The sequence below is a fragment of the Cervus elaphus genome, chromosome 22 (genome assembly GCF_910594005.1).
Source record: "Cervus elaphus chromosome 22, mCerEla1.1, whole genome shotgun sequence".
NCBI lineage: Eukaryota > Metazoa > Chordata > Mammalia > Artiodactyla > Cervidae > Cervus > Cervus elaphus.
The window spans coordinates 12,019,284-12,042,711 of NC_057836.1; the positions used below are offsets into that span (position 1 = coordinate 12,019,284).

Below are 23,428 nucleotides of genomic sequence, written 5' to 3' on the forward strand. Positions count from 1 at the left end.
AGGAAGAAAGGCATGATTAGTTCAAGAGAAACAGCCAGAAAGATAACTGATAACTCTATACAAAGCAACTACTCTTTTTTTTTTTGAGCAAAAATTAAAAAAAAAACAAAAACACAAAACCAGAATAGTGCTTATATAGTCCCACTCCAAGAAATTCCTAGTCTAAAATAAGTTGTACACATTAAATTCTGGTAACCCAGAACCCATATGGGAAAAAAAGTCTGATACGTGCAGGCAAAAGAAAGGCTCCTTTTCAGGTAATTTCACTGAAATAAACTCCATTGCTTTAAAAAAAAAAAAGAAAGAAAGACTCCTTTTAATAAAGCAACAATGGATTTAGATTACAAGTGACAATAAAAGTTGTACTGATAAACTATTTTCCTAGACATATCTAGAAAGACCAAAGGTATGTCCCTCTTGTTCTCTAAGTTCATAAGGCCTTTAGTATCTCACGACCAGAAAAAATTCCTTATACCTGATCATCTCAGCTCTACTATCTGAGGTTTCTGCAACTGACTCTATGAACCAAGAAACACTGCCACCTTAGATTTCTAATGACAGTTACCAACCTACTTCACATGATGCAGCTGAAACAGTAATCCAAGGGGTCTGGTTCATTCATTACAAATGAGACCAAAGACTGTCTCAATGGGAAAATAAGAAAGCAGCGTATCCATGTCAATCACTACATTATACGAAGTCATATCATAAAATTTAACACCAAAGATGGCGAAGATTACAATTTAAGCAAATTACCTCAGGATTCACACGTAACATCCTTGACATCGGCTCGGAGGCCCTGTATGATGTAAACCTTGCCCTCCTCATGAGTCCTGAATACTCCACCCCACCTTGCACATTGACCTCACTGGCCTCCATCAGACCCTAGAGCACTCTCAGCCCACCCACCACTGGGCCTCTCCTTATGCCGACTCCAACGCCTAGGAAGTTCTGTTCTTCTCCAATACCTCTCCATCAGACAGCACTCCTACCCATGCCTCGGGTCCTTCTTCAATGTAGATCTTTCAATGATTTCCAGTGGTTTTCCAGCTTACTGAGCTATTACTAATGTATTAAGACTCCTTTGCTCCTCAATGCACTGTTATTTCTGTGCTTCATTCACATAGAGGCTGGATCCCTCAACGTGAGTCCTCGACTCTTGTGACGGTACTTTTGTGCAGGGACAGTCGTTCAAGCTGACGTTTCTGGCAGAGACAAGAGTGCTAGGGAGCCCCGGGTCACCACTGTGCTGACACCATTTCCGGTCTTAAATGCCACCTCACCCGGAAGATCACTGCAGAGGAGCTCAGATTCCTTGTTAAGAATTTTAATTTAATACTAAACATTGTTAATTAGATATTACAATCATAACTAAACTCCTACCTGCTTAACATGCCCTCTTATCAATAGAGTATTAGATAAAGGGACTGAATATATCTTGTTCAAAATTACACTGATTCAGTACGATCCCTGAAACACAGGTACTACTATAGATGTTTATTAAAACAGAAGAAAGAAACAAAGACTAGGAAGGAAGAAGAGAGAGGGAGGGAGGGAGAGAAGAGGATGGGAGAAGTAGGAACTAACTAAAACACTTCCTGGAAAAACTGTTCCACTGTTGAGTATGTTTATGAAAAATAAGCCAAGATATTGCACCACTTTTTGTAATGAAAAAGATGGGCTGTATATATACTAACATGGCAAAATTTAATAAGCTGGACTAAGCATTATGTACCACTCTTTGGACTACAATGAGATCCAACCAGTCAATCCTAAAGGAAGTCAACCCTGAATATTCATTGGAAGGGCTGATGCTGAAGCTCCAATATTTTGGCCACCTGATATGAAGAGCTGACTCATTGGAAAAGGCCCTGATGCTGGGAAAGACTGAAGGCAGGAGGAGAATGGGGCGACAGGGGATGAGATGGCTAGATAGCATCACCGACTCAATGGACATGAATTTGAGGAAACTCTGGGAGACAGTGGAGGACAGAGGAGCCTGGCATGCTATAGTCCACGGGTTCACAAAGAGCTGGACGAGATTTAGCAACTGACAACAACCACTCTACTAGCTACATCTTCCCAGAAACCATCAAATGCAGGGACAGACTGATAGAAATACACTATCAGAGTAACTACTGCTCAACCAAGGTAGGTCTCATGCCCCTAACTCCACTGCAGTTTGAGAAGAGCAAACATGAATATATTTAACACTGTATGAATAGAACAGGGAAGAGAAGTTAGTGGTCCCTTTCTCTTGGAATGCAGTTGTATCTGTTTTAGGGCTCCTGGAAATCCCAGGTTGCCCAAGTGAGCACACTTAAGTGAGAAGGCAGGATTCAGACCCTGTGTGTCTATTCGCAAAGTTCACATCAGGAAAGATACCTGGCTGCTACAAGTTATGAAACACCAACTTGATTATGAGCCTCCTGAATCCCTGTGAAACATTCCCCCTCCTCTCAGGATAACATTCCTCATTCTCCACGTCTGCCCCTCAGCTCCCAGCCTCACTCCCATGAGACTTATCTGATTGGCAAGTTTTGAAGAGGGAGATAAACAGGCTCCTTTCAGTCCTGCTTTCCTGCCTTCTACACAGAATGTACGTCCTGTTCTCTCTGCCTGCAGTCATCGGCTGTGCTCTAATTCAGGAGAGAAACATCACGAAGGCTTGGTCTTGGCCGCAAACATAGTCACGTATTCTAATCAGCTCTATCAGTATGAATGCTGTTGTCGTTGAGTCGCTTAGTTGCGTCCAACCCTTTGCCACCCCAAGGACGTTAGCCCGCCAGGCTCCTCTGACCATGGAATTCTCCAGGCAAGAATACTGGAGTGGGTTGCCATTTCCTTCTCCAGGGGATCTTCCTGACCCAGGGATCAAACCTGTGGCCGCATTTCCTGCACAGCAAGCAGATTCTTTACCTCTGAGCCACCTGGGAAGGCCAGAATGCAATAGGATACCACAGTAATTTCACCTGGTACTTTTTATTAGCCTACGGTTCGGTTCCGATTGAACCCATGAAATGCACGGGTCGAAGTTAAAAGCCTCTATTTACAGCACTTCTTTAAGAAGCTGAGGAGAAGGAATCCCAGAGAGGATATGATCCCTCTGACCTAAAGAGCAAGTAAAAATGCTCAGTTTTAAATAAAAACTCTTGGGAAGCATAAAAGAATCATTGACGTAACTAACCAATGACTGGTGACTGAAAGGCTGCTCTGGTCTTAGTTTAAAATAAAAACAAAGCACAGCTCTGGAATCTTTCTTATGCTTTAAAAGTGAAAACTAAGACGAGATGGGGAAGCCCCCAATGCTAAAACGTGTTAGGAAGAGAAGATGCTGCTGTGGCCAAGACATGCCTTCACACCAACACCCCAGGTGAACTAAAGCGAAGAGTCAGTTCATTCAAAGTCCAACGTGTAGGGCCTCCCTGGTGTCCAGGGCTTGGGAACCTGCCTGCCGAGGCAGGGAACATGGCTTTAATTCCTGGTTCAGGAAGATCCCACATGCCAGGGAACAACTAAGCCCGTGCTCCCCAACTCCTGAGCACTAAAAAGCAACAGATACCTTAGCTAATATGATTCTACAGTCTCACTAAAGCATTCTGTTCAAAACTTCAGAGAAGGGGTATGGAGGTGGGGTAAGGTTGGGGTGGTGTCTCACACAAAGACACGGACCACCTCTGACACTGGTAATATAGCCCTTGTCTCCATGACAACAGAGATGGGTGTGAGTGACCCCTGGTGGGTGACACACAGGCTTGGGGGCTGCTCTTCCTCTGGACCCATCCGGGAGTCCCAGAATGGTGCCTGGTAAGAAGGATCTGCCCACTGTCCTTGGATGAACTGTCCTCAAAACAAGCATGCTGAAGCACTTCCACTGTTTGCATGTAATGGATACATCAAAGTCTGCATGTGTTGTGCAATTATCTGGATACTTTCTAACAGATGGAGCAATAATAAGAGGGGAAGAAAACACTCCCTTAAGTAGCACAGGCCCAGCTGGATGTGTACATCTGTTCTGGTGAAGAAGCCCTCTGATGAGATCCTCTTCCACATCCGGAGCCACTGATAGCCTGAGCCATGGGGCTTCATCGCAGTGGGGCTTCATCCCCAGCAGAAGGGGCTGGAGGACCCACTTAATAACACAACGACTTGACCCTGGTGTCTTAGGGTCTTCAAACTGAGGGGTTTAGTCACATTAAGCTCGCCTATAAAATAAAAATAAAACAACTTAAAAAAATCAGACCTAGAAATAAAAAGAAATGTCCTCCAGCACAATTGCACGTGGAGAAATGGAAACATATGAGCACAGTGTGACTGTCTTATCTCTCCAAGAGATTAGTGGCCAGAAAGCGTCACTCCTCTAGTTTCTGCTTTGGTACAAATGGGTTGTGCAATTACCACATGGAACTAGCCCCCTGAATACCACCTGGTCTACTTCCCAGCAGTGAATTCCACTCCCATGCTTGTCATGGCTCATTTGGACAGCACAGTGAGTCTCCTCTGTGGGTCTGCTCCCAGAGCCCACAGAGTCTAAGACAGAATAAGATACGAAGGTGTTTATCATGAGGCAGAATGGAACTTGGAGCCAAAGCAACAGGAGCTCCGTATCATGAGCAGACTGGGAACAGAAAGGTTTTTTTCTTTACAGTATACTGGAAAAATAAACTATTCCACAGGACACACAGAGTTTGGGTAAAGGTGAAAATTCTTAAGCAGAATCAACTCCCCACCTCACAGAAACTTAAGAGAACAAAACAACATTTCAGAAACAGAGATGAAGAAGGGCTGGCACATCTTTCATCACTCCCTCTTGCTGCCTTTCCACATAAAATTTTGGTTTAAGAGCGTTGTAATTTACCCCATCCCTGAAGAAATGGCAAAAACTTTGCAACAGATGTTCTGTCTAAAAAGTAGCAATCAAAGTCCTTGCTATGGATTTTGAAGACTTCAAGAAGGGAAAATATGTAAATATATAAAAAATAAAAGGCAAAAAAAAATTGACAGAAGGAAAAAACCAAAATTTTGAAAATAAATTTGGTTTAAATGGGAGCTTAAATTTCTGATAAATATTATGAACCAAGCCAACATGTAAGGACCCTTACCTCTTGCTCCAGACTCATGAAAACACTCCATAAAATAGAAAATGACAATGAGGGATCAAGCATGAGCTAAAATAAACCAGAAGTGCCCATATTCATGATAGCAGCAAATGAGCTATTTAGAAATAAATCTAATAGAGACGTGTGAGAATTTTGCTGGCAAAATGCACAAAATACCAATGAAGGTCATAGAAGAAAATGTAAATGGATAAATAGGCTATGTAAGTAGATGGCAAGACTTGCTGTTATAAAAATATCTAATTTTGCCTATTACGTCTATAAAAAACGCGAATCCTTATCAAAGTCCCAAAAGGAATTTTTTTCAAGAAGAACCTAGTCAGTGTCACTATAAAATTTCTATGAAAGAGTAAAGTTCCAGGTGATTCTGACTGAAGAACACTGAGGAGACTTCTGTCCAGGTATTTAACCAGGGTCTCCTGTATTGCAGGCAGATTCTTTACCATCTGACCATCTTTCCATTCTTTACTTTCTGCTACCGCAGAAGCCCTGTCCTGTCATACACCAGAACTTAAAGAACAGTATATAAAACAGTGACCAACTAACACGGCCATACAGGTGAATGGAAAACTGTACAGAGTCCAGAAGAGACTCAGGCACACACAGGTACCTACCATATTACATGGATGATACTACATGCTTTCCACAGAGAAAAACTGAAATGAAAAATTCTCTTCACCTAATACATTTCAGGTATTTTAGGCTTTCAGGAAACAAAACCTTAACACAAATACAATTCTATAAATCTGCCTTTCACACACACACGCACACACACACACACACACACACACGACAATGCATAGAGAGCTTGATTCTTTTTCTAAAAAGTAAATAAATAATATCCATACACGCATCTGAATCAACCATACTACCCCTGTTCTGTCCCAACGGAGAGCCATATTTTATCTAAGACTAATACATGCTTATTATGGAAAAATTAGAAAATGCAACGAGTATGAGAAAGAAAGAAGAGAAAGATCCATATTTCCACCATTCAAAGATGAGTACTTTTAACATTTTGATGATTATTCTTCTCAGTTTTTATTATTATTTTTGTTAAAGATACACCCATATATGCACAGAAAAATCAGTTTTATGGTGTGGGTTCTGCCTTTTCTTTCACTTAACATTGTATCATGAATATTTCCCCAATGTGTAAGATTTTTTTTGAATGAATCAATCACACTTTTATGAGAGAACTGTCCTGTTTTAACTGTCTCTTTTGATAATGTTAACCATCAATTCCAGATTTGGAACACTGGATAAAGGCAATTAAGACACATTCGAGGATTATAAATATTTTATAAGTGAGCTAAGAAAATGCAAATACATAGAAAATATAAACAAGCAAGACAGGATGATAAAAACAAGAAATGGTGAGAGAGGAGGAAGGTGTGCAGGGAGGATGTGGCTGAAGACAAGGAAGACCAATGAGACTGCGGTCTGTCTGGAATGCTGCGAGCCTGAGACAATACCAAAGTGATCCCAACCCCTGGGCCCAAGCGGGCAGCCGTGCTCTGGTAGGCTCACTGCAGATGTGTATGCTGTCCCCTCCGTGAAGCTAAGCTTAACTTCAAGATCAAACTGCTGCCTCTGCTAGGCAGTAACCACCCTGCTCTGGAGACCAACAGTATCTCTAATCAAACATGCATGGCCACAAACGTTGAGAATAAATAACTTAATTCTTTGTGAAAAATTATACCAACGTCCACGGGTCCTGGGAGAATGTCATTATGTGGAAGAAAATGCAAAGAAGCAACAGAATGAAGCCAGACATAACTGCTTTCGCACACACAGCAAAGACATCCTCTGCTAAGAGGAGGGGTTCACCTGTTCCCCAACAGTGACTCCAGTATAAAACTTGAGGTGTACGTTACAGACGTTTTCTCGGCAACTGTTCCTATCCTAACAGGCACCCTAACCAAATAGCATCCTAGAATATTAAGCCGGGGAGAAAAGAAGAACTCTGGATCTAAACAACGTTCCATCTGTCTTGAAGGTTTAATGTGCAGAAAGGACAAACAATATGAAAGCTGTTTAAAACCATCAGTGATCTGGTTACAAATCCTCTTAGAACACATAATGGAAAAGTAATTCGGCACAATTCAAAGAATATTTACTGAGTGCCAACGTGCTGGGTACTGTGCTTGCTGCTCAGAATTCAAGATAAGCAACACTGCCGAATGTCAGGAGTATAGAGGAAGGTGACAAAGTTTACAAATCAATGACTAACACAATAGGGTAAATCCTACAGAAACAGACAGCATAGAAATTTAACAATCATCTGCAAAGTTACATACGAAAATTCTTTATGTAAATACCTTATACCTTTATCATTCATTTTCTTAATGGTATCTGTTGAAGAACAACCTTTAATTTTGAAGATGTACAACTCATCAATTTTTTTCTTTTATGGTTAGTATATTATGTGTACTAAAGAAAAGTCTTTGCCTGTTTCAAAGTTTCCCACTTTCTTCCAGAAGTCTATGGTTTTTCCTTTTATGTTTAGGTCTATGATTCACTTTGAATTAATTTCTGCATATGTATGAGGCCCCTACCTCACTTTACCCTACAGACATTCAGTTGTTTCTGCATCATTTATTTTTTTAACTTTTTATTTTGTATTGGACAATGGCTGATTAACAGTGTTGTGATAGTTTCAAGTGAACACCCAGGGGACTCAGCCACACATACACATGTATCCATTCTCCCCCCAAACCCCCTCCTATCCAGGCTGCCACGTAGCACTGAACTGTATCTGCACCATTTAGTGCTCCCCGCTAAATTACATTGGTGCCTGTGACTGTGTACCTGTGGGTCTGTAATATATTCTCTATTCTGCTCCACTCTTCCATGTGTCAGCCTTCACACCCCTCCATACTTTTTATTACTGACTGTATACCAAGACTACAAGTCAGGCAGTAAAAGTCTTCTGACTCTGTTCTTTTTGGCTAGATCCACTGCAATTCAATGCAAATCTAAAATTCCAGTTGTGTGAGTTTCTACAAAAAGCTCCCTGTGACACTGGATGGGACTGTGCTGCAATAATAAATGAACTTGGGGGAAATGGGCAGCTTAAACTCTGAATAATTCAAATCGTGAACTAGGTATATCCTTATATTTGTTTAGATATTTTTTATTTTCTCTCAGTAATATTTTGTGGTTTTCTATGTAGACATCTCGTGCCACTTCTGTTAAATTTATTCTGCAGTGCTTTACACATTTTGATGTCATCGTAAATAACATTTCCTGAGATTTCAGTTTCCATTTGCTGGTTGTGAACACAGAGAAAAACAACTGATTTTTATGTGTTGCTTGATGATCATACTGTCAGTGAATAAGGACAATTCTGCTACTTCCTTCTGAATTTTATTATTTCCTGATGTACTAAAAAACTAAGCTCTCCAATGTAATAATAAACAAGGGACTGAAGTGGGTATCTTTGGGTCCTTTCCTTTACAATGGGAAAGTGTTCAACTTTCATCATCTGTTTCCTCAACTCCTGGTCCCTGTCATGACATCACAACAATCACGCCCCACGAAAATGCACACTGAGGTATCACAGCAGACCCTCACTCCTCTGAACTCTCACCATCAACCTTCACTTATGGTTCAAAGGAGGAGGAAAGAAGAGATGATGTCAGCTTTAAGCACTGGCTGGGCTCAGAACCTCTATTTATTTTAGGTCAAGGAGACTGTGGATTTAGGCAGAGAAGGAACCAACAGCAAGCAAAGGCTATGTGAAAGAAAATGAACAGAGAAGGACTGCAGAAGAGGGAACCGGAGTTTAAACCTGAGATAGAGGCAGGCAGGCAGCCTACTCAAGGACAGTGTCTCCCCTGGGTCAGAAGAGAAGACAACAAGATCACGGGCAACTGCAGAGGTCAGAGGTCACGAAGGTGGCCGAGAGGTCCCAGAAAAGCCTTGGTTTTGGGAAAATGAGAGCAGGACAATCACCCAGGGCCGGGGGCTGGGAACAGTGATAGAGAAAGTCTTAAAGGGACTCAAAAGAGACACACCAGTTCTAGACAGTAGGAAACCAAGACTCTTTAGAATCATAGAGCAACAGCAGCTGTACCCCATGTAGCAAAGGTCTGCAGCTTCACACAGACCATCTCAGAAAGCCACAAGAGGAGGGGAAAAGTAGGTAAAGAAAGGTTTTGTTAAAATTGACAATTTGGGGGACATCCTTGGCATTCCAGTGGTTAACAGTTCAGGCTTCCACTGCAGGGGGCATAAGTTTGATCCCTGGTTGGGGAACTAAGATCCTGCATGCCACCTGACGTGGCCAAACTGACTGGAGACTGGCAAATATTAATGATTACATATCGGGGTGGTATGAGGAGGTTCATGACACTACTGTCTCTACTTCTGTGAACCTCTGGAAATGTTTACAATAAAAAATAGTTTTAAAATCGCGCAGCCGTCAAGAGACCTCAGGAACAACAACTTGTCTGAACTTTGCAGAAGGTTTTAGGAATTTCAGAGGTACAATTGGACACAGATACTTACTCTAGAGGACTTATTTTTCAACGAGAAGGAAGCAAAACCTGTTTCTATTTGACCAGGATTTGTCCCAAATCTAAGGAGCAGGTTAGCCTTAAGGGGGTCGGGGTAGCCAACGGTCAGAAGATGAAAGTGATGAGGACCAGCACTGCTAGCGAGTGGAGAACATGGTAAAAATACTTACTTCATCTCCAGAACTTCCTCCAAGTGCTTCCTTCTCTCAGCCCGGAGGTTGGTCAGATGCGTTTCCTTCTCAGCCAGCGACTGCTGAGTGGAGGACAGCTTCGCCTTCATGGACTCCAGCTCCTGCTTCACCTTCTCCATGGCCATCAGTAACTCCTCCACCTGCGAGAGATACGGAAAAGACAGAACTGAGCGCCCAGGTTGGAGACAGTCAGAGGAGCTGGGCGGCGGGCAACACCTGGGCCAACAACATTGAAGACACATATGTCGGAAATCCTGCTCTCCCGCTGTATCACACACACACGGCAGGTAAAGAACTACATCTCTCACGCCTGCTCTTAATCGTTTTCACTTCAGGACAGAAAGAACTTCATTTTCTTTTTGATAAATGCAAGGGTATCAGTTCAAGAAGTAACACCCTGCCACAGACAACCCCTTTAAAGGAACTTACTTGGAAATAGTCCAGAAACTTCCATGGAAATAACACTATAATGCAGATAAAAATATAAGGCCCAAAATCATAATAAACATTTCTAGAAGGGTTTTAGGACATAAAAGCCATAAACTTGACTAATACCAGATGCAGAATAAACATAAATGAGTCACTTTTATTTGTTCAAACTGAGGTTCTTCTGTTTACACCATCACCAAGAATTTTGAGTTAAAAAAACAGCTAGAATTCAATCAGATAATTTCTTGCTCTAAAGCCAGGTAGGTAGAGTTTTCTCAAGAAAGGCAGGAAGAAAAGAAGAAATATATCTCTATGGCCAGATGGAGAAGAGACAGGATGCTTGAGAAAGACCTGTAAACACACCAGAGAGAAAGAGGACAGATGCTGAGAAGAAAGAAGAAACTAGGAGAGCAAGGTAAGCACTTTATCAGTTATTTCCACATGTGGTTCCAAAAATTAGAATTATTTAAATAAACAAGTCCACCTTAATTCAGAGGCCAAAATATGCAGACAAAAAGTATCTGTTATCACCTAAAAGCAACCTCAGCAAGATAACCAAACAGCCAAGTATACCAATCAGAAGATTACTGACAAGAAATAATCTTGGTTATTAATACAATCCTTTTCAGAGGTAGAGGTGAGTGTAAGTAGTTTGGTAACAGCAGACTCACTGGAAAAGACCCTGATGCTGGGAAAGACTGAGGACAAGAGCAGAAGGGGACGACAGAGGATGAGACAGTTGGATGGCATCACTGACTCAACAGACATGAGTTTGATGAAGCTCTGGGAGATGGTGAAGGACAGGGAAGCCTGGCGTGAGCAGTCCATAGGGTCACAAGGAGTCGGACACGAATGAGTGACTGAACAACAACAAATATAGCTGTTAAAAACTAACAGTAAACAGATACATTTAGTTTGCTGGCGCTTGAATTACTTTGAGTATCTTTTCAGAAGTGGTCAAGTTACTGTTCTCAGCTAATAGCATCCTGACTGTCCCACCTGCTCTGAGACTTCTGTTATTATGCAGATCTCCTCGGATATGCACTTACATATCTGCAAGCTTTACAACAAAAAAGCTTTGCCTTTTTGAAGACTGTCAATAAAGATGACTCCGCATTATCAGTTTAATTCATATTCTGTCTTTCACTGCTCTAGGCAAGCTATGGTATCAGTTTCTTAGGTAACTTGAAGGGATACCTTATACATACACAGCATGTATAGTACATTATTCCTCCTCTTTCTATACAAAGGTAAGCCCACTCTGAAAAGTGAAAGCTATAGTCGCTCAGTCATGTCTGACTCTTTGCAACCCCATGGACTGTAGCCTACCAGGCTCCTCTGTCCATGGGATTCTCCAGGCAAGAATACTGGAGTGGGTTGCCATTCTCTTCCCCAGGGGATCTTCCCAACCCAGGGATCAAACCCAGGTCTCCTGCATTGCAGAAGGATTCTTTACCGACTGAGCCACCAGGAAAGCCCCAAGCCCACTCTACACATACTCTTATGTATCTATAAATTTTAGTAAACCTTCATTGAGCTAAAAACACACAAATAATAAATGTACAATCTGAAGAGTTCTAAGTGAACAAATCTATGTAAAGAGCTCACAAACCAACAACCAGAATATCATCAGAACCCCCACCCTCATATCCCTTTTCTAGGTAAAGTGTAACCATTATTGCAACACTAGTTTAGTCTATTTGTTTTAACATTATACAAATGGAATTACATAGTATATACTTTAAAGCACTGGTGTTATATCTGTGAGATTCATCTACATTGCTGGGTAAAACTGTAGTTCTGTAGTTCTCATGACTGTATGATATTCCACTGTGTGAAAATAGTGAAATTTATTGTGCCAAACTACAGCAATTCATCTTCTGATGATACCAGTATTGTAACCGTGGAATAAACCTCACTTCAAGCATTTCTTTTTCACATATACTACTTGTGGACTGGCAATATTTTGTTTAGGAATTTTTATATTTATGTTCATGGTTGAGACAGGCCTAAACTTTTCCTTTCCCGCATTAGCTTTGTCAAGTTTTAACGGGAAATTATGCTGGCCTTATAAAACATGTCCCTCCTTTTTTAGTTTCTGGAATTGTTACTGTAAGAATGAAACTATCTGCTCCTTTATGTTTATTAAAAATCACCAATATAACTCTCTGGGCTTGAAATTTGTTGGAAAAAATTTTATTACCAATTCTTTATTTTCAGGTTTTCTTTTTCATATTTAGCTAGTTTTGCTAAAGTTTCATTTTTCTTGGCATTTGTTCATTTAGCCTAAGCCTTCAAATATACTGGCAATGATATCCCTGTTCTTTTTAATACCTGCAGGACTTATGAGCCCTGTATCATTCCAACAGTTGCTCACTGAGCCTTCTTTCTTTTTCTCTTTAGTCTCACCAAAGGCCAGTTAATTTTCTTAGTGTTTTCATAGGACCAATTTTGGGCATCATGGACCCTTTTTAGAAAAATGGAGAACTGATTGTCTGTTAGACTCTTCACCTTGGGCTACCATGGACCTTTTCTTCCATCCTGCCAAGACATGAAAACCCAGCATTTAAGTTCAACAGCTTAACAATAACTTATCTTTGAATTCCCTCTCAATTCACCCCCTGGCCTGAGAATTTCCCACATTCTTAACAATGTATGAATGCATATTTTATTAGCCATCCTCAATTGTTTCTCTGGAATTATTTTCCCAGCATCTAGTCTGCCATGGTTACAGACATGTGTTACCTTTCATTCCAAAGTTAAACTTACAGAATTCTGCTTGTTAGTAAAACATCGCTTTCTTAAGGATCGCTTAATTTCCCATCCATTTGAGTGCCAGACCCTCAAGGTAGTTCCACCTCAGATCATACATTTATCCAAAAGCATTTTGGCATCTAATGCAAGAATGGTCCCGTAAACCAGGACTTCCAACTAATCACCTGATTTATACTCTGGCTCCAAGCCAGGGAAACAGCTTCAAAGCCAAACTGAAATTCTTCACTTTCTGTTATTTTTCCACAGTCGCAGAGAACACAGTCAGCTGTCTCCACTCGGACATTCATACCGTTTCATGCCCACCTTACAACAGTTGTTCTGTAGTTTTGGATACAGACACCGTACAGTAGTCATGTATGGATGTGAGAGTTGGATCATAAAGAAGTCTGAGTGCCAGAGAATTGACACTTCTGAACTGTGGTGCTGGAGAAGACTCTTGAGAGTCCCATGGACTGCAAGGAGATCAAACCAGTCAATCCTAAAAGAAATCAGTCCTGAGTATTCTTGGAAGGACTGATGCTGAAGCTCCAATACTTTGGCCATCTGATGCAAAGGGCTGACTCATTGGAAAAGACCTTGATAGTGGGAAAGATTGACGGCAGGAGGAGAAGAGAGTGACAGAGGATGAGATGGCTGGATGCCATTACCAACTCAATGGGTATGAGTCTGAGCAAGCTTCAGGAGATAGTGAAGGACAGGGGAGCCTGGCATGTTGCAGTCCATGGAGTCACAACTTAGCGACTGAACAACAATTGAGACATGAAGGTAATGAAAGCTGAGTAGAAGAAAAGAAGTGATACACACCACACCAAACAATGAAGAAATTCTCCACAATTTTAAAATGTGCTTCGGGTCACAGTACAATTTTCAAAAGCACATATTTTAAGACATTAAAAAAAAAAAAGCCCAGACCAGAGCAGGGATTCAAGTATGTAACCTAAACTGCCTCCACTAAGACATTAAGGAGGGAGCTCCAGGCAGACAGTGTGCATTGCCAGCAGCACCAGATGGTTTGCTTAAATCACAAGCTAATAAACTTCGATTCAGAATCAGAAGGGAACAAGTTATGGCTTCAGCACGGGCCAGTTTCCCTAGGACAGCAAAGAGCCTGGGTGCTGCAGGGCTGGCAAAGCTGTGTCTCCATGTTTCCCACAACCAAGAGCAAAACGTGGTCTGCAGTTTTCAGGACGCTTCTGGAAAATCTTGTTAGAATTTCTTGGGAAGATAAGCGGCCTAAGTCTCCAAAGAGAAAAAGAAAACAATCAGAAAAAAAAGGAAGGGCACAAAAAGAAGATTATTTAGAGGTTAGGCATTCACTCGCAAGTCAGATTTTCACACGGCAAGTCCACTTGTTTTTCCTGATTTCAACAAAATTCTAGATTAAGACTCACTCTGCCACACAATCACCAAAAAGAAAAAAAAAAGAAAAAGTCACCTAGCTCCTGAGTTGAGAAGCTTGACTGAAGCATGAATCAGCACAGACACACATACCTACACATACACATTCCACTACCTTCTCCTAACAAACTGTTGTAGGTGTCTTACAATCAGTAACTCATATGAGAATTTGAATTTAGAGAATTCCCAAGAGATTTATGCTAGTATTTATATAATAAATATTCTCTTTATCCCAGTATGCTCTTCTGGCTAATGCATGGTACTTCTTTGGTAAGATATACACCAGCAGCACACTCTTTTATGAACATGGAAGAGTTACAGCTATTACAGTAAGAATAAAAGTGACTGATACTATCTGAGTCCTTTGAAATATTCTAAGCACTTTGCATGTGCTGTATCATTAAATTCTCACAAGGATCCTATGAGGTGGTATTAATATTATCCTCAATTCTACAGAAGAGGGAATGGGGTTTAGTGGGTTTAAGTGCCTTATTCTGGGTCACACGGCCAGAGGAGGCAGAGCTGGGATTCCAAGAGGCAGTGAGGCGCTCCTGCGTGCACAGCTGATGCTGCTCTGCCGGGTGGGGGGCGGGCATCAGCGTCCAAAAAAGTCCTAAGACAGTTTTCCATGACTGCACCTAACGATTCCTCCGGGGAGTGTTCCCAGGCCCACTTCTGCATCTTTCTATCCTTCTTTTCTCCCCCTTTCTTCCCCCATCCAGATACTTAATTCTCCCCCATGTGCCGGGCACTGTGTTATACTGCCAGGGCTTAACAGAAATACACACTTCCCGACTGCCCTTGCGCTCAGAGTCCACACAGAGATACAATCATTCATTAATCACATTCAGCAATGTGTAATCATGAATAGATTCATGTAAGGAAGCACAGGATGCCATGAGGATAAGCAGTATGTGGCCTTCATCTATGCTGTGGGGGACCGAGGGAAAGATCCCCCAAGGAAGTCAAGCAGCCGGTGGGGAGGATAACTGCACTCCAGCCCCTGGGCCTGGTGTGTTTAGAAGCCCTGAAGTGCGAAAGTGCATGCCTATCTGAGAAGATAAAAAAGATGAAAGCAAAGCCCTGAGAATATGGGGAGAAGGGAGGCCACATGCAGGAGAAGCAGGAAGCGGTCAGACGCAGAAGGATCAAGAAGGCCCTACGAGGGGTTTGGGCTTTTCTCCCCAAAGCAACAAGAAGGTACCAAAGGACGGGACAAAACGGAGGAACAGGAGGATTTACAGTTAAAATCAGAATGACTAAAACAATGGACCAAGGAATCTAAGCTGAACAGAGAGGGGCTAGTATAAAGTGAAAAAAGACACAGGGGCTCTAACGACGCACAAAGACAGCTGTCGTGGGACCTCGAAAGCTGAGATGACAGCAAAGTGTGATCTGAGAGGAAGGCGCTGTCATGAGGTGGCTGGAGGTGGACTACGGTAATAAGGTCAAGGATGTCAGATGTGGGATGAAGAAAGGCCATGGAGGCAGTGACCTCTCGGGCCAGGAATTGGGGAGGACAGACAGATGGGTCATCCATGTGGGTGCTCAAGTCAGTGAGGCAGGAAACACTTCACGGAAAAGCTTCACACGACAGCTGAACAGCCTGAGCCCTGAGGAAGCAGAGGTTCCCGTAAGGCTGTGATGGACAGCGGTATAAAGGGCAACAGGAAACAGGACAGCTGACAGTCCGTCCTCCAACCCCAAGGTGCAGAATAAACATCTACTGATCACCAGAAGGGCTTGCCAGGTGGCTCAGAGACAAAGCTCAGGAGACACAGGTTTGATCCCCGGGTTGCGAAGATCCCCTGGAGAAGGACATGGCAACCCACTCCAGCATTCTTGCCTGGAGAATCCCACGGTTGGAGGAGCCTGGTGGGCTGTTGTCCACAGGGTCGCAAAGCATTAGACACAACTTAGCAACTAAACAGCGACAATGATCACCAGAAAGGGCTGTCGGGAGATCCCAGGGGAGAGACGATTATATTTCAGGGAAAAAAGGTGAAAGTGGTTCCAGAGGTAAAGTAAGAATGTAAGTGCCAGGGCCTGGAGCAGAGTAGGTACTCAGTGAATATTTGTTGAAGGGGTGAAGAAAGAGACATGAATCTGTAAACTCTGGTGATCTAGTAGGAAACATAAAAGGGAAAAGAGGATCTGAAGAGCTAGGTTAAGGCAAGAAAGCCCTCAACAGTGTGGGGGTGATGGAGCAAAGCTCAGATTATCAGGGGCTGAGGGGGGTGGGGTTTAGTAAAATCCAAGATGAGAGGAACAGTAAAACTAACTCCACTAGGTTCCCTGAAGAGATTGGGCACGTCAAAATGAATGAGATGCTACCAAAATAGGAACTTAAAAGTTTTGTTTGTTTAGTTTCCATTTTAATGCACATGACTTATATGATAGCATTAGTTTTAACTTCCTATTCTGTTTATTGAAAATAAGATATAAGTGATTCTTGAAGTGACCTAATGGTAACAAAGAGCACTGAATTAAGCAGTGTGTTAAATCTGGGAACTGTCAGATGCCAGTGCTGTCTGTTACTCTCCTGACACTATGAGGAACCCAAACCTTAGCACAAGTCGCAAAGAAGAAACTGCAGAAACTACCGTTTGGCTCGGGGAATCCCTTGATTTCTTGCCTTCTGATACACTGTTGGATTTCTCCAACATTCAACAGTGCCAAATAAAATCAGCAAATGATGAGACTCCCCTGGTGGTCCAGTGGCTTAGACCCCATGCTCCCAATGCAGTAAACCTGGGTTTGATCCTTGGCCAGAGGGCTAGAGCTCACATGTCCCAACTACAACCTGGTGCCATGACATGTGTTTAAAAATATATATATATTTTTAAAAAATCAGCAAATGACACTTTAAATAATTAATGTGCTCCCATGGGTGAGAAATGTACAAAAAAAGTTTTTTTTAATGTCCTTCAAAATAGGCTTCACATTCCCCTAGAATGCTCCATAATGTCTGATTCTGCATGTGGCTCCCGAACACCCATACAGTTAAGGCCAACTTGCCAAGGAGCTAGATTCACACTGACTGGCTGTGCCCCTCCGCTGGCGGCTGCCTTTACGTTTCCAGGAATAGCATGCTGTGGCTGACACATCTTCAACTGGAGATGAATTTGAAAAGAGTGGAAATATAACGTGAAAGAAATGGTTCTTTTTCAAGCCGTCTTACTTTTCGCAGAGGGCGTGGGTAGATAAATCCTATAATAAGTACTCAATACTCCACTGTGGAGCCTGAAAACTCAGGCATCAATAAAATGTGGGTGCATGTTATCAAAGCAAAGTGAAAACACCCCCCTGCTGGGAGGACTTTCATCATCTGAGTCACAGAGGCTGGAAAGAGGCTGTGGAGGGGCCAATGTTTATCTCATGATCGATTCTATTTAGGTGATTTCCTGGTAACACATCAAAACTAAGAGCTCAAAATCTGAAGTGAAAACTATTTTTTTTGCGGAGACCATTACTTGATTAATTTCTCCTATAAACTGCTTATTTTAGCAACAAATAACTTGTACCAGAATCAAGTAAAATACAAAATTAATAATTTCCTGGGTCCATATAAACTGCATGGCTCCTCTTCTACTAGAACCTGTGAGAAAGGAGGGCAGAAATAATCTAGATGACATTACATTTTCCTCTCCAGTGAAGAAGATGTAGCAACCGTCATTTTACCTCTTCTGCACCTGGGTGAGTTAACTCAGGAAGAGAAACACAAAAAGAAGCAGGACAAGACTTTTCCTTGAACTTCAAGCTCTGGTAAGTTCTCTCCTGAAAAAAAAAAATTTTGTGCATTGCTGGAAAGTCAAAGTGAAAATGTCAGTCACTCAGTCAAGTCAGACTCTTTGCGATCCCATGGACTGTAACCCGCCAGGCTCCTCTGTCCATGGAATTCTCCAGGCAAGGATACTGGAGTGGGTAGCCATTCCCTTCTCCAGGGGCTCTTTCCGACCCAGGGATTGAACCCGGGTCTGCTGCATTGCAAGTGGATTCTTTACCACTTGAACCACCAGGGTATAGATACAGAACACACCAGGATACAGAAGATGCTAGGAGGGCTGTGCAAGCTGTCTAGGTTTTGGGAAGACATTTCCTTAAAGTTAGTTGGCTACACATATCTATAGCATCTAGAAAAATGATACTGATGAACTTATCTGCAGAGCAGGAATAGAGACACAGACACAGGGAAGAGACCTGTAGACCCAGTGGGGGACGGGGAGGATGGAACGAACTGGGAGAGCAACACTGACATGTATACACTATCTTGTGCAGAAAGACGGCTAGTGGGGGGTCGCTCTACAGCACAGGGAGCTTAGCCCGGGGCTCTGCGATGACCCAGAGGGCTGGGATGAGGGGTGGGCGGGAGGCTCACGAGGGAGGGGATACACGTACATGGACAGCTGATTTACTTTGCTCTACAGCAGAGACTAACATGACATTGTAAAGCAATTATCCTCAAATTAAAAAGAAATTTAAAAATTTATATGGTCACTTCACAAGGAGAAAACCTTAATTCAACTTTATTACAGAAAACAGCAGTCCTCTTCCCAGCACGAAGTCAGGGCATTTAGGGCTAGAGCCCCTCCTCTAAGGTCAAATGGACAATCTGCATCAAACAGTTTCAGACTGTTTCCTTAAGTTTTCACCAATAAAAACAAAAAACTACTGACATTTTAACTGGAAATTTTAATCCTTATCATTTGCACAGCTTAAAAAAAAAAAAATCAAACAGCTACCTAGAAGTAAAAAGCACTACACTTCATTAATTAGAGATACATGTTGTGGAGAAAACATTATTTCAATATAACCCTTGAAAAATGGTTACAAAGAAAATATTGGCAAAAGACAGCTGCTTGTCTGTATAAAAAGTTTATTATTAGCTAAAGGAGAAAAGTAAAAGTGTGAGATTTAGTATCTGGCAACCCAAGGACACAAAGAGGGAACTCACACGTGAGCATACACACACACACACACACTACACAGGATTGTTCTGGTCTGGCCATAATAAATGAGGCTCAACATCTGTGCCTTGCCTTTACAGAAAACCAGAACACCTGTGGGGGTGATAACTGACTCCACACAGGTGAGAGCACAGAGGCCTAGAGGCACTAGGGGCCTCACCCTCCATCACAGCTAATAAACAGAAGACACACAGCACCCATGTCACCTGATTCTAGTTCAGTGCCCTGCACACCTTCATTCCCTTAAGAGGGTGGAGGCCATAGGAAGAGACCCGTGAGCACCGAGGCAGAGCCTGGGCCACGCCACACACACATACATGAGAACTCTCTGCTATGCAAGACCAGCCCTGCTGTGCGGATTTCTCTAGGAAAATAGGTTTCATTAAAAACATCCAGGAAGGCGCAGCCAAGGGGAACATAAACTGCATATAAACACCAGCGGGAAGCCATCTGGCTCCCAAGACTGTACCTTTGTCTGCATTTTGGATGACTGCCTCTGTCGTCAATAACTCGGGTTATCAGACTGCTCAGGAGAAGAGCCCAGGGTAAGGGCCAAACACCCCGAGAACGCAGTACGAGCAAACAGATCATCATCTGTCACAGACCTGCCAGGAAGATTCCACAAGCGCCTCCCAGTACAGCAGCAGTCACATGTGGTGGACACAAGCGTTAAAAACTGCCTGCTTGGAAATCCAGTATCTACAGACTGCGGCCCTCAACTCTGGGCTCAACGTGAGGCATGCCAAAGTTTTAGTCCGTCTCCACTGCAGTCACTATTTTCATTTAACTTCTGAAAACGCAGATGTGGTCTTTTTGTTGAATAAAAGGAAAAAAAACAAGCTGAAATTCAGAAACAGATATTTCCTGAAGTTCCAGGATAATATAAGCATGCACTATTTTATCAGAAAGTTTCTAAAAGGAAGACAGGAACAGAGAAAGATAAACAGAAGTTGTCTTTTAAAGAATTACTTCATGAATTAAAGTGATTCTTAATTTCTTTTTAAGAATTACTTTACAAATTACTGATGAATATAGGGATTTTGCAGGGGGCAGGGGGGAGGAATCATAACCATCACATGTGGTTATTTCCTGGGGGATTCAGTTTTCCTTTCTAATTTCTTTAGCTGTTGTCTACTGACCCCATCTGGCAAAACTAGAGAGGAAGTTACACTGGCCCAAGCTTCTGACAAGTCTAAATTATTCATTTTATGTAGGAAGAAACTAAGAAAACAGAAGCTCAGGGTGGAAGAATTTGAGGGTTTCTTAGCTTAACCCTTCTACAATACATATGGTAAGAGGGGAACTCCGTAAATAACAAAAGGTCACGGTATTCCAGTAATAACTGGAAGAATTCACGTTGCTGCCTTTTCCTTGTTATCATAAAGATGCTTGTTAGGATTCTGATCTGCTATTACAAGTTTTATTAAAACTGAGATCTCTGCTTGCTTGCTTGTTCAATAGTGATACAAAGATTAATTATTTCAAAAGTGTATCCAGCATAACTGGGTAAGATTTTAAATAGAACAAACTTAGGTTTTTAAGTACAGAGTTGCTAAATACAGAGAAATGTCAGTTTAAACTATGCAAATCAGCCTTGATTGCTGTCTCTCATTCTTACTATCAACATTCAGAACTAGTTTCTAACTAAAGGGGGATAAAAATTACAAGGAGAGACTGAAGGACAGTTTTTAAAACACACTGAGAGTTTCATTTTAATTTACATCTGACTTATTCCGCATTTGTGAAGGTGACTACAGCATTCAAACAGTTTCAACTCTTTTTTGAATGTTCTCTGTCTGAGACACCTGAGTCTTTAGACTTGCTGTTATTTGAACATATTTGGGTGATTTCCACTAATAAGTGGATTGAAATGCAGAATAATATTGGGTTGCCATCACTGCAGACTGTATCATTCCTTTAACTTAACATGCATTTCATACATCTCTCTAAGATCAAAAGGAGAAGTCTAAACACAGAGATTTCTGCTACTGCTGGGCACGGCCGTTTAACTGCTTCTTTCAACCAGCCAGAGATGGCAGGACCCCCCTTTGAAGTGGCAGCACTGGTGTCCTTTGAAGCCCCCTGTCAATTGCAGAGAGGCTCTGGTGGGGCTTGTCTTGTAGCCAGCTGTCACCATGAAGGCAGACATGACGTATTTGCAGCAGTCTCACTTCAGTCTGTCAAGTGCCTCATTTCATAACCAGTCACCATAACAAAGGAGACCCGAACTCTCTGACACCAGAGCAACCATCTACAATGAACTTACTAGGTGCATCTTGAAGGAGCCTGATTTAAATATTGGAATGATTACACACGGCAAAGAGATCAGGGCTGCGAATTTAACTATCACATCTCCTCAGACCCTTGAATGTTAAACATGCAGCTTCCATATGTTTATCAATAAAATGTTTCATGACAACAGCATCTTCAATCTTTGCACTGATGAAAAGTGATGAAGGCTGCAGAAATCAGTGAACTACTTTAAAAGCAGAGCTTACGTTGCTGACAACCAAACTTCCTTCCATTGCTGCTGTTCAGCTGCTCAGTTGTGCCCAACTCTTTGCAGCACGCCAGGCTTCCCTGTCCTTCACTTCACACACCCCTATCCTGGAGTTTGTTCAAACTCATATCCATTGAGTCAGTGATGCTATCTAACTATCTCATCCTCTGCTGCTCCCTTCTCCTTTTGCCTTCCATCTTGCCCAGCATCAGAGTCTTCCAATGAGTCGGCTCTTCCCACGAGGTGGCCAAAGCACTGCAGCTTCAGCATCAGTCCTTCCAATGAGTATTCAGGGTCGATCTCCCTTAGGACTGACTGCCCTTGCTGTCCAAGGGACTCTCAAGAGTCTTCTCTAGCACCACAGTCTGAAAGCACCAATTCAGATGACATCTCATATTTTCCCATTATTTCACAGCACATGTTTCTCGTCATTTACTAAAGCTGTCCAAACTATCTCCAAGAGGAAAACCTGAAAGTAAATTGGAAAATTATGGACAGACTACGCTCCTGCACTGACCTAAGACATGCTCTCAGAGAAAGAAGAATCTGGTGGCTGGAATGATGCCCACACGGCCTGCCTGTTAGTAGGCTGTGGCAGCCTCGGCTGATGAAGATGCTACAGATTCCAGGCCAGGTGAGGGGAGGGGACAAGTATTTTCTCAAGTGACAAGGATGAAAACTTGTATGAAGCATACGTATGAAAATGAGGCATGTCATCACTGTTGCCAGATCAACCAGGTAGGGTCTATGGATTCTGAGCTTCTTTGGGGCCCTGGACTGGTGGGACTAGCCCTCCCTGTGGGGCTGTCAAGGGCCATGGTGGAGACAAGAGAAGTGTCAAAGCTGCTGATGTCTACGGACTACCTGTCTTTAAGGGTTGTATACACACAGCCTCTCCTGATGTGGCAGGTGCACCACATCACGCCAGCGGTCCTTCTCTGACCGCTCAAGGAGCTGAGGCAAAGCAGCTCGCCTCAGGTCACAACCTGTAAGTGATGGATCTGTAATTCCAACCAAGGCGTCTAGCTCGAGAGCCCACTTCTTAAAGCACCAGGCACGACGGTTTCCCCGCAGCTCTGGAGGGGCCTCTGAACCAGAGTCACAGCACAGAGTCTCAGCACCTGAGCCGTCAATCCTGCCTTTCTTGGACTTGACTCCCCTCCCACCAAAGGCGCCTGAGTTCTGCAGGATGAGAGCGCTTTCTCAGATGAGATGAAAAAGCCTGAGGGAAAGACTGGTTGGAGGGTGAGAAACCAAGAGCTCTGAATTTGGACGGTTTCTAGTTGAGATGGTAGTGAAATACTGGAGTAAAGATACATGGCTGATATGAAGGAGACTTCGCTTGGATCTCAGAGAGAACTGGGCTGAAAATATAAACCTGAGGTGGTCACAATTCTACTACCATATAATACAGCTAACATTCTTCAGCAAAGCCTAAAGAATAACCTAGAATAGATAAATAAACAAAACCTCTTCTTTGCATGACACTAAATAAGACTGAGCGCGTGCATAAGCCACCTCCTCCAGGAAG

At 42.5% G+C, this 23,428-nt stretch overlaps 1 protein-coding gene across 17 annotated transcripts in view; it reads right to left on the reverse strand.

The window, feature by feature from the left end:
- ERC1 (ELKS/RAB6-interacting/CAST family member 1) overlaps positions 1-23,428 on the reverse strand; it is a 270,621-nt gene that overhangs the window by 108,645 nt on the left and 138,548 nt on the right. For all 17 annotated transcript variants that reach the window (XM_043881904.1, XM_043881901.1, XM_043881894.1 and 14 more), the window contains one exon: positions 9,808-9,968. In XM_043881904.1, coding sequence (XP_043737839.1) covers positions 9,808-9,968 — 161 coding nt within the window. The remainder of the gene's footprint in view (positions 1-9,807; positions 9,969-23,428) is intronic.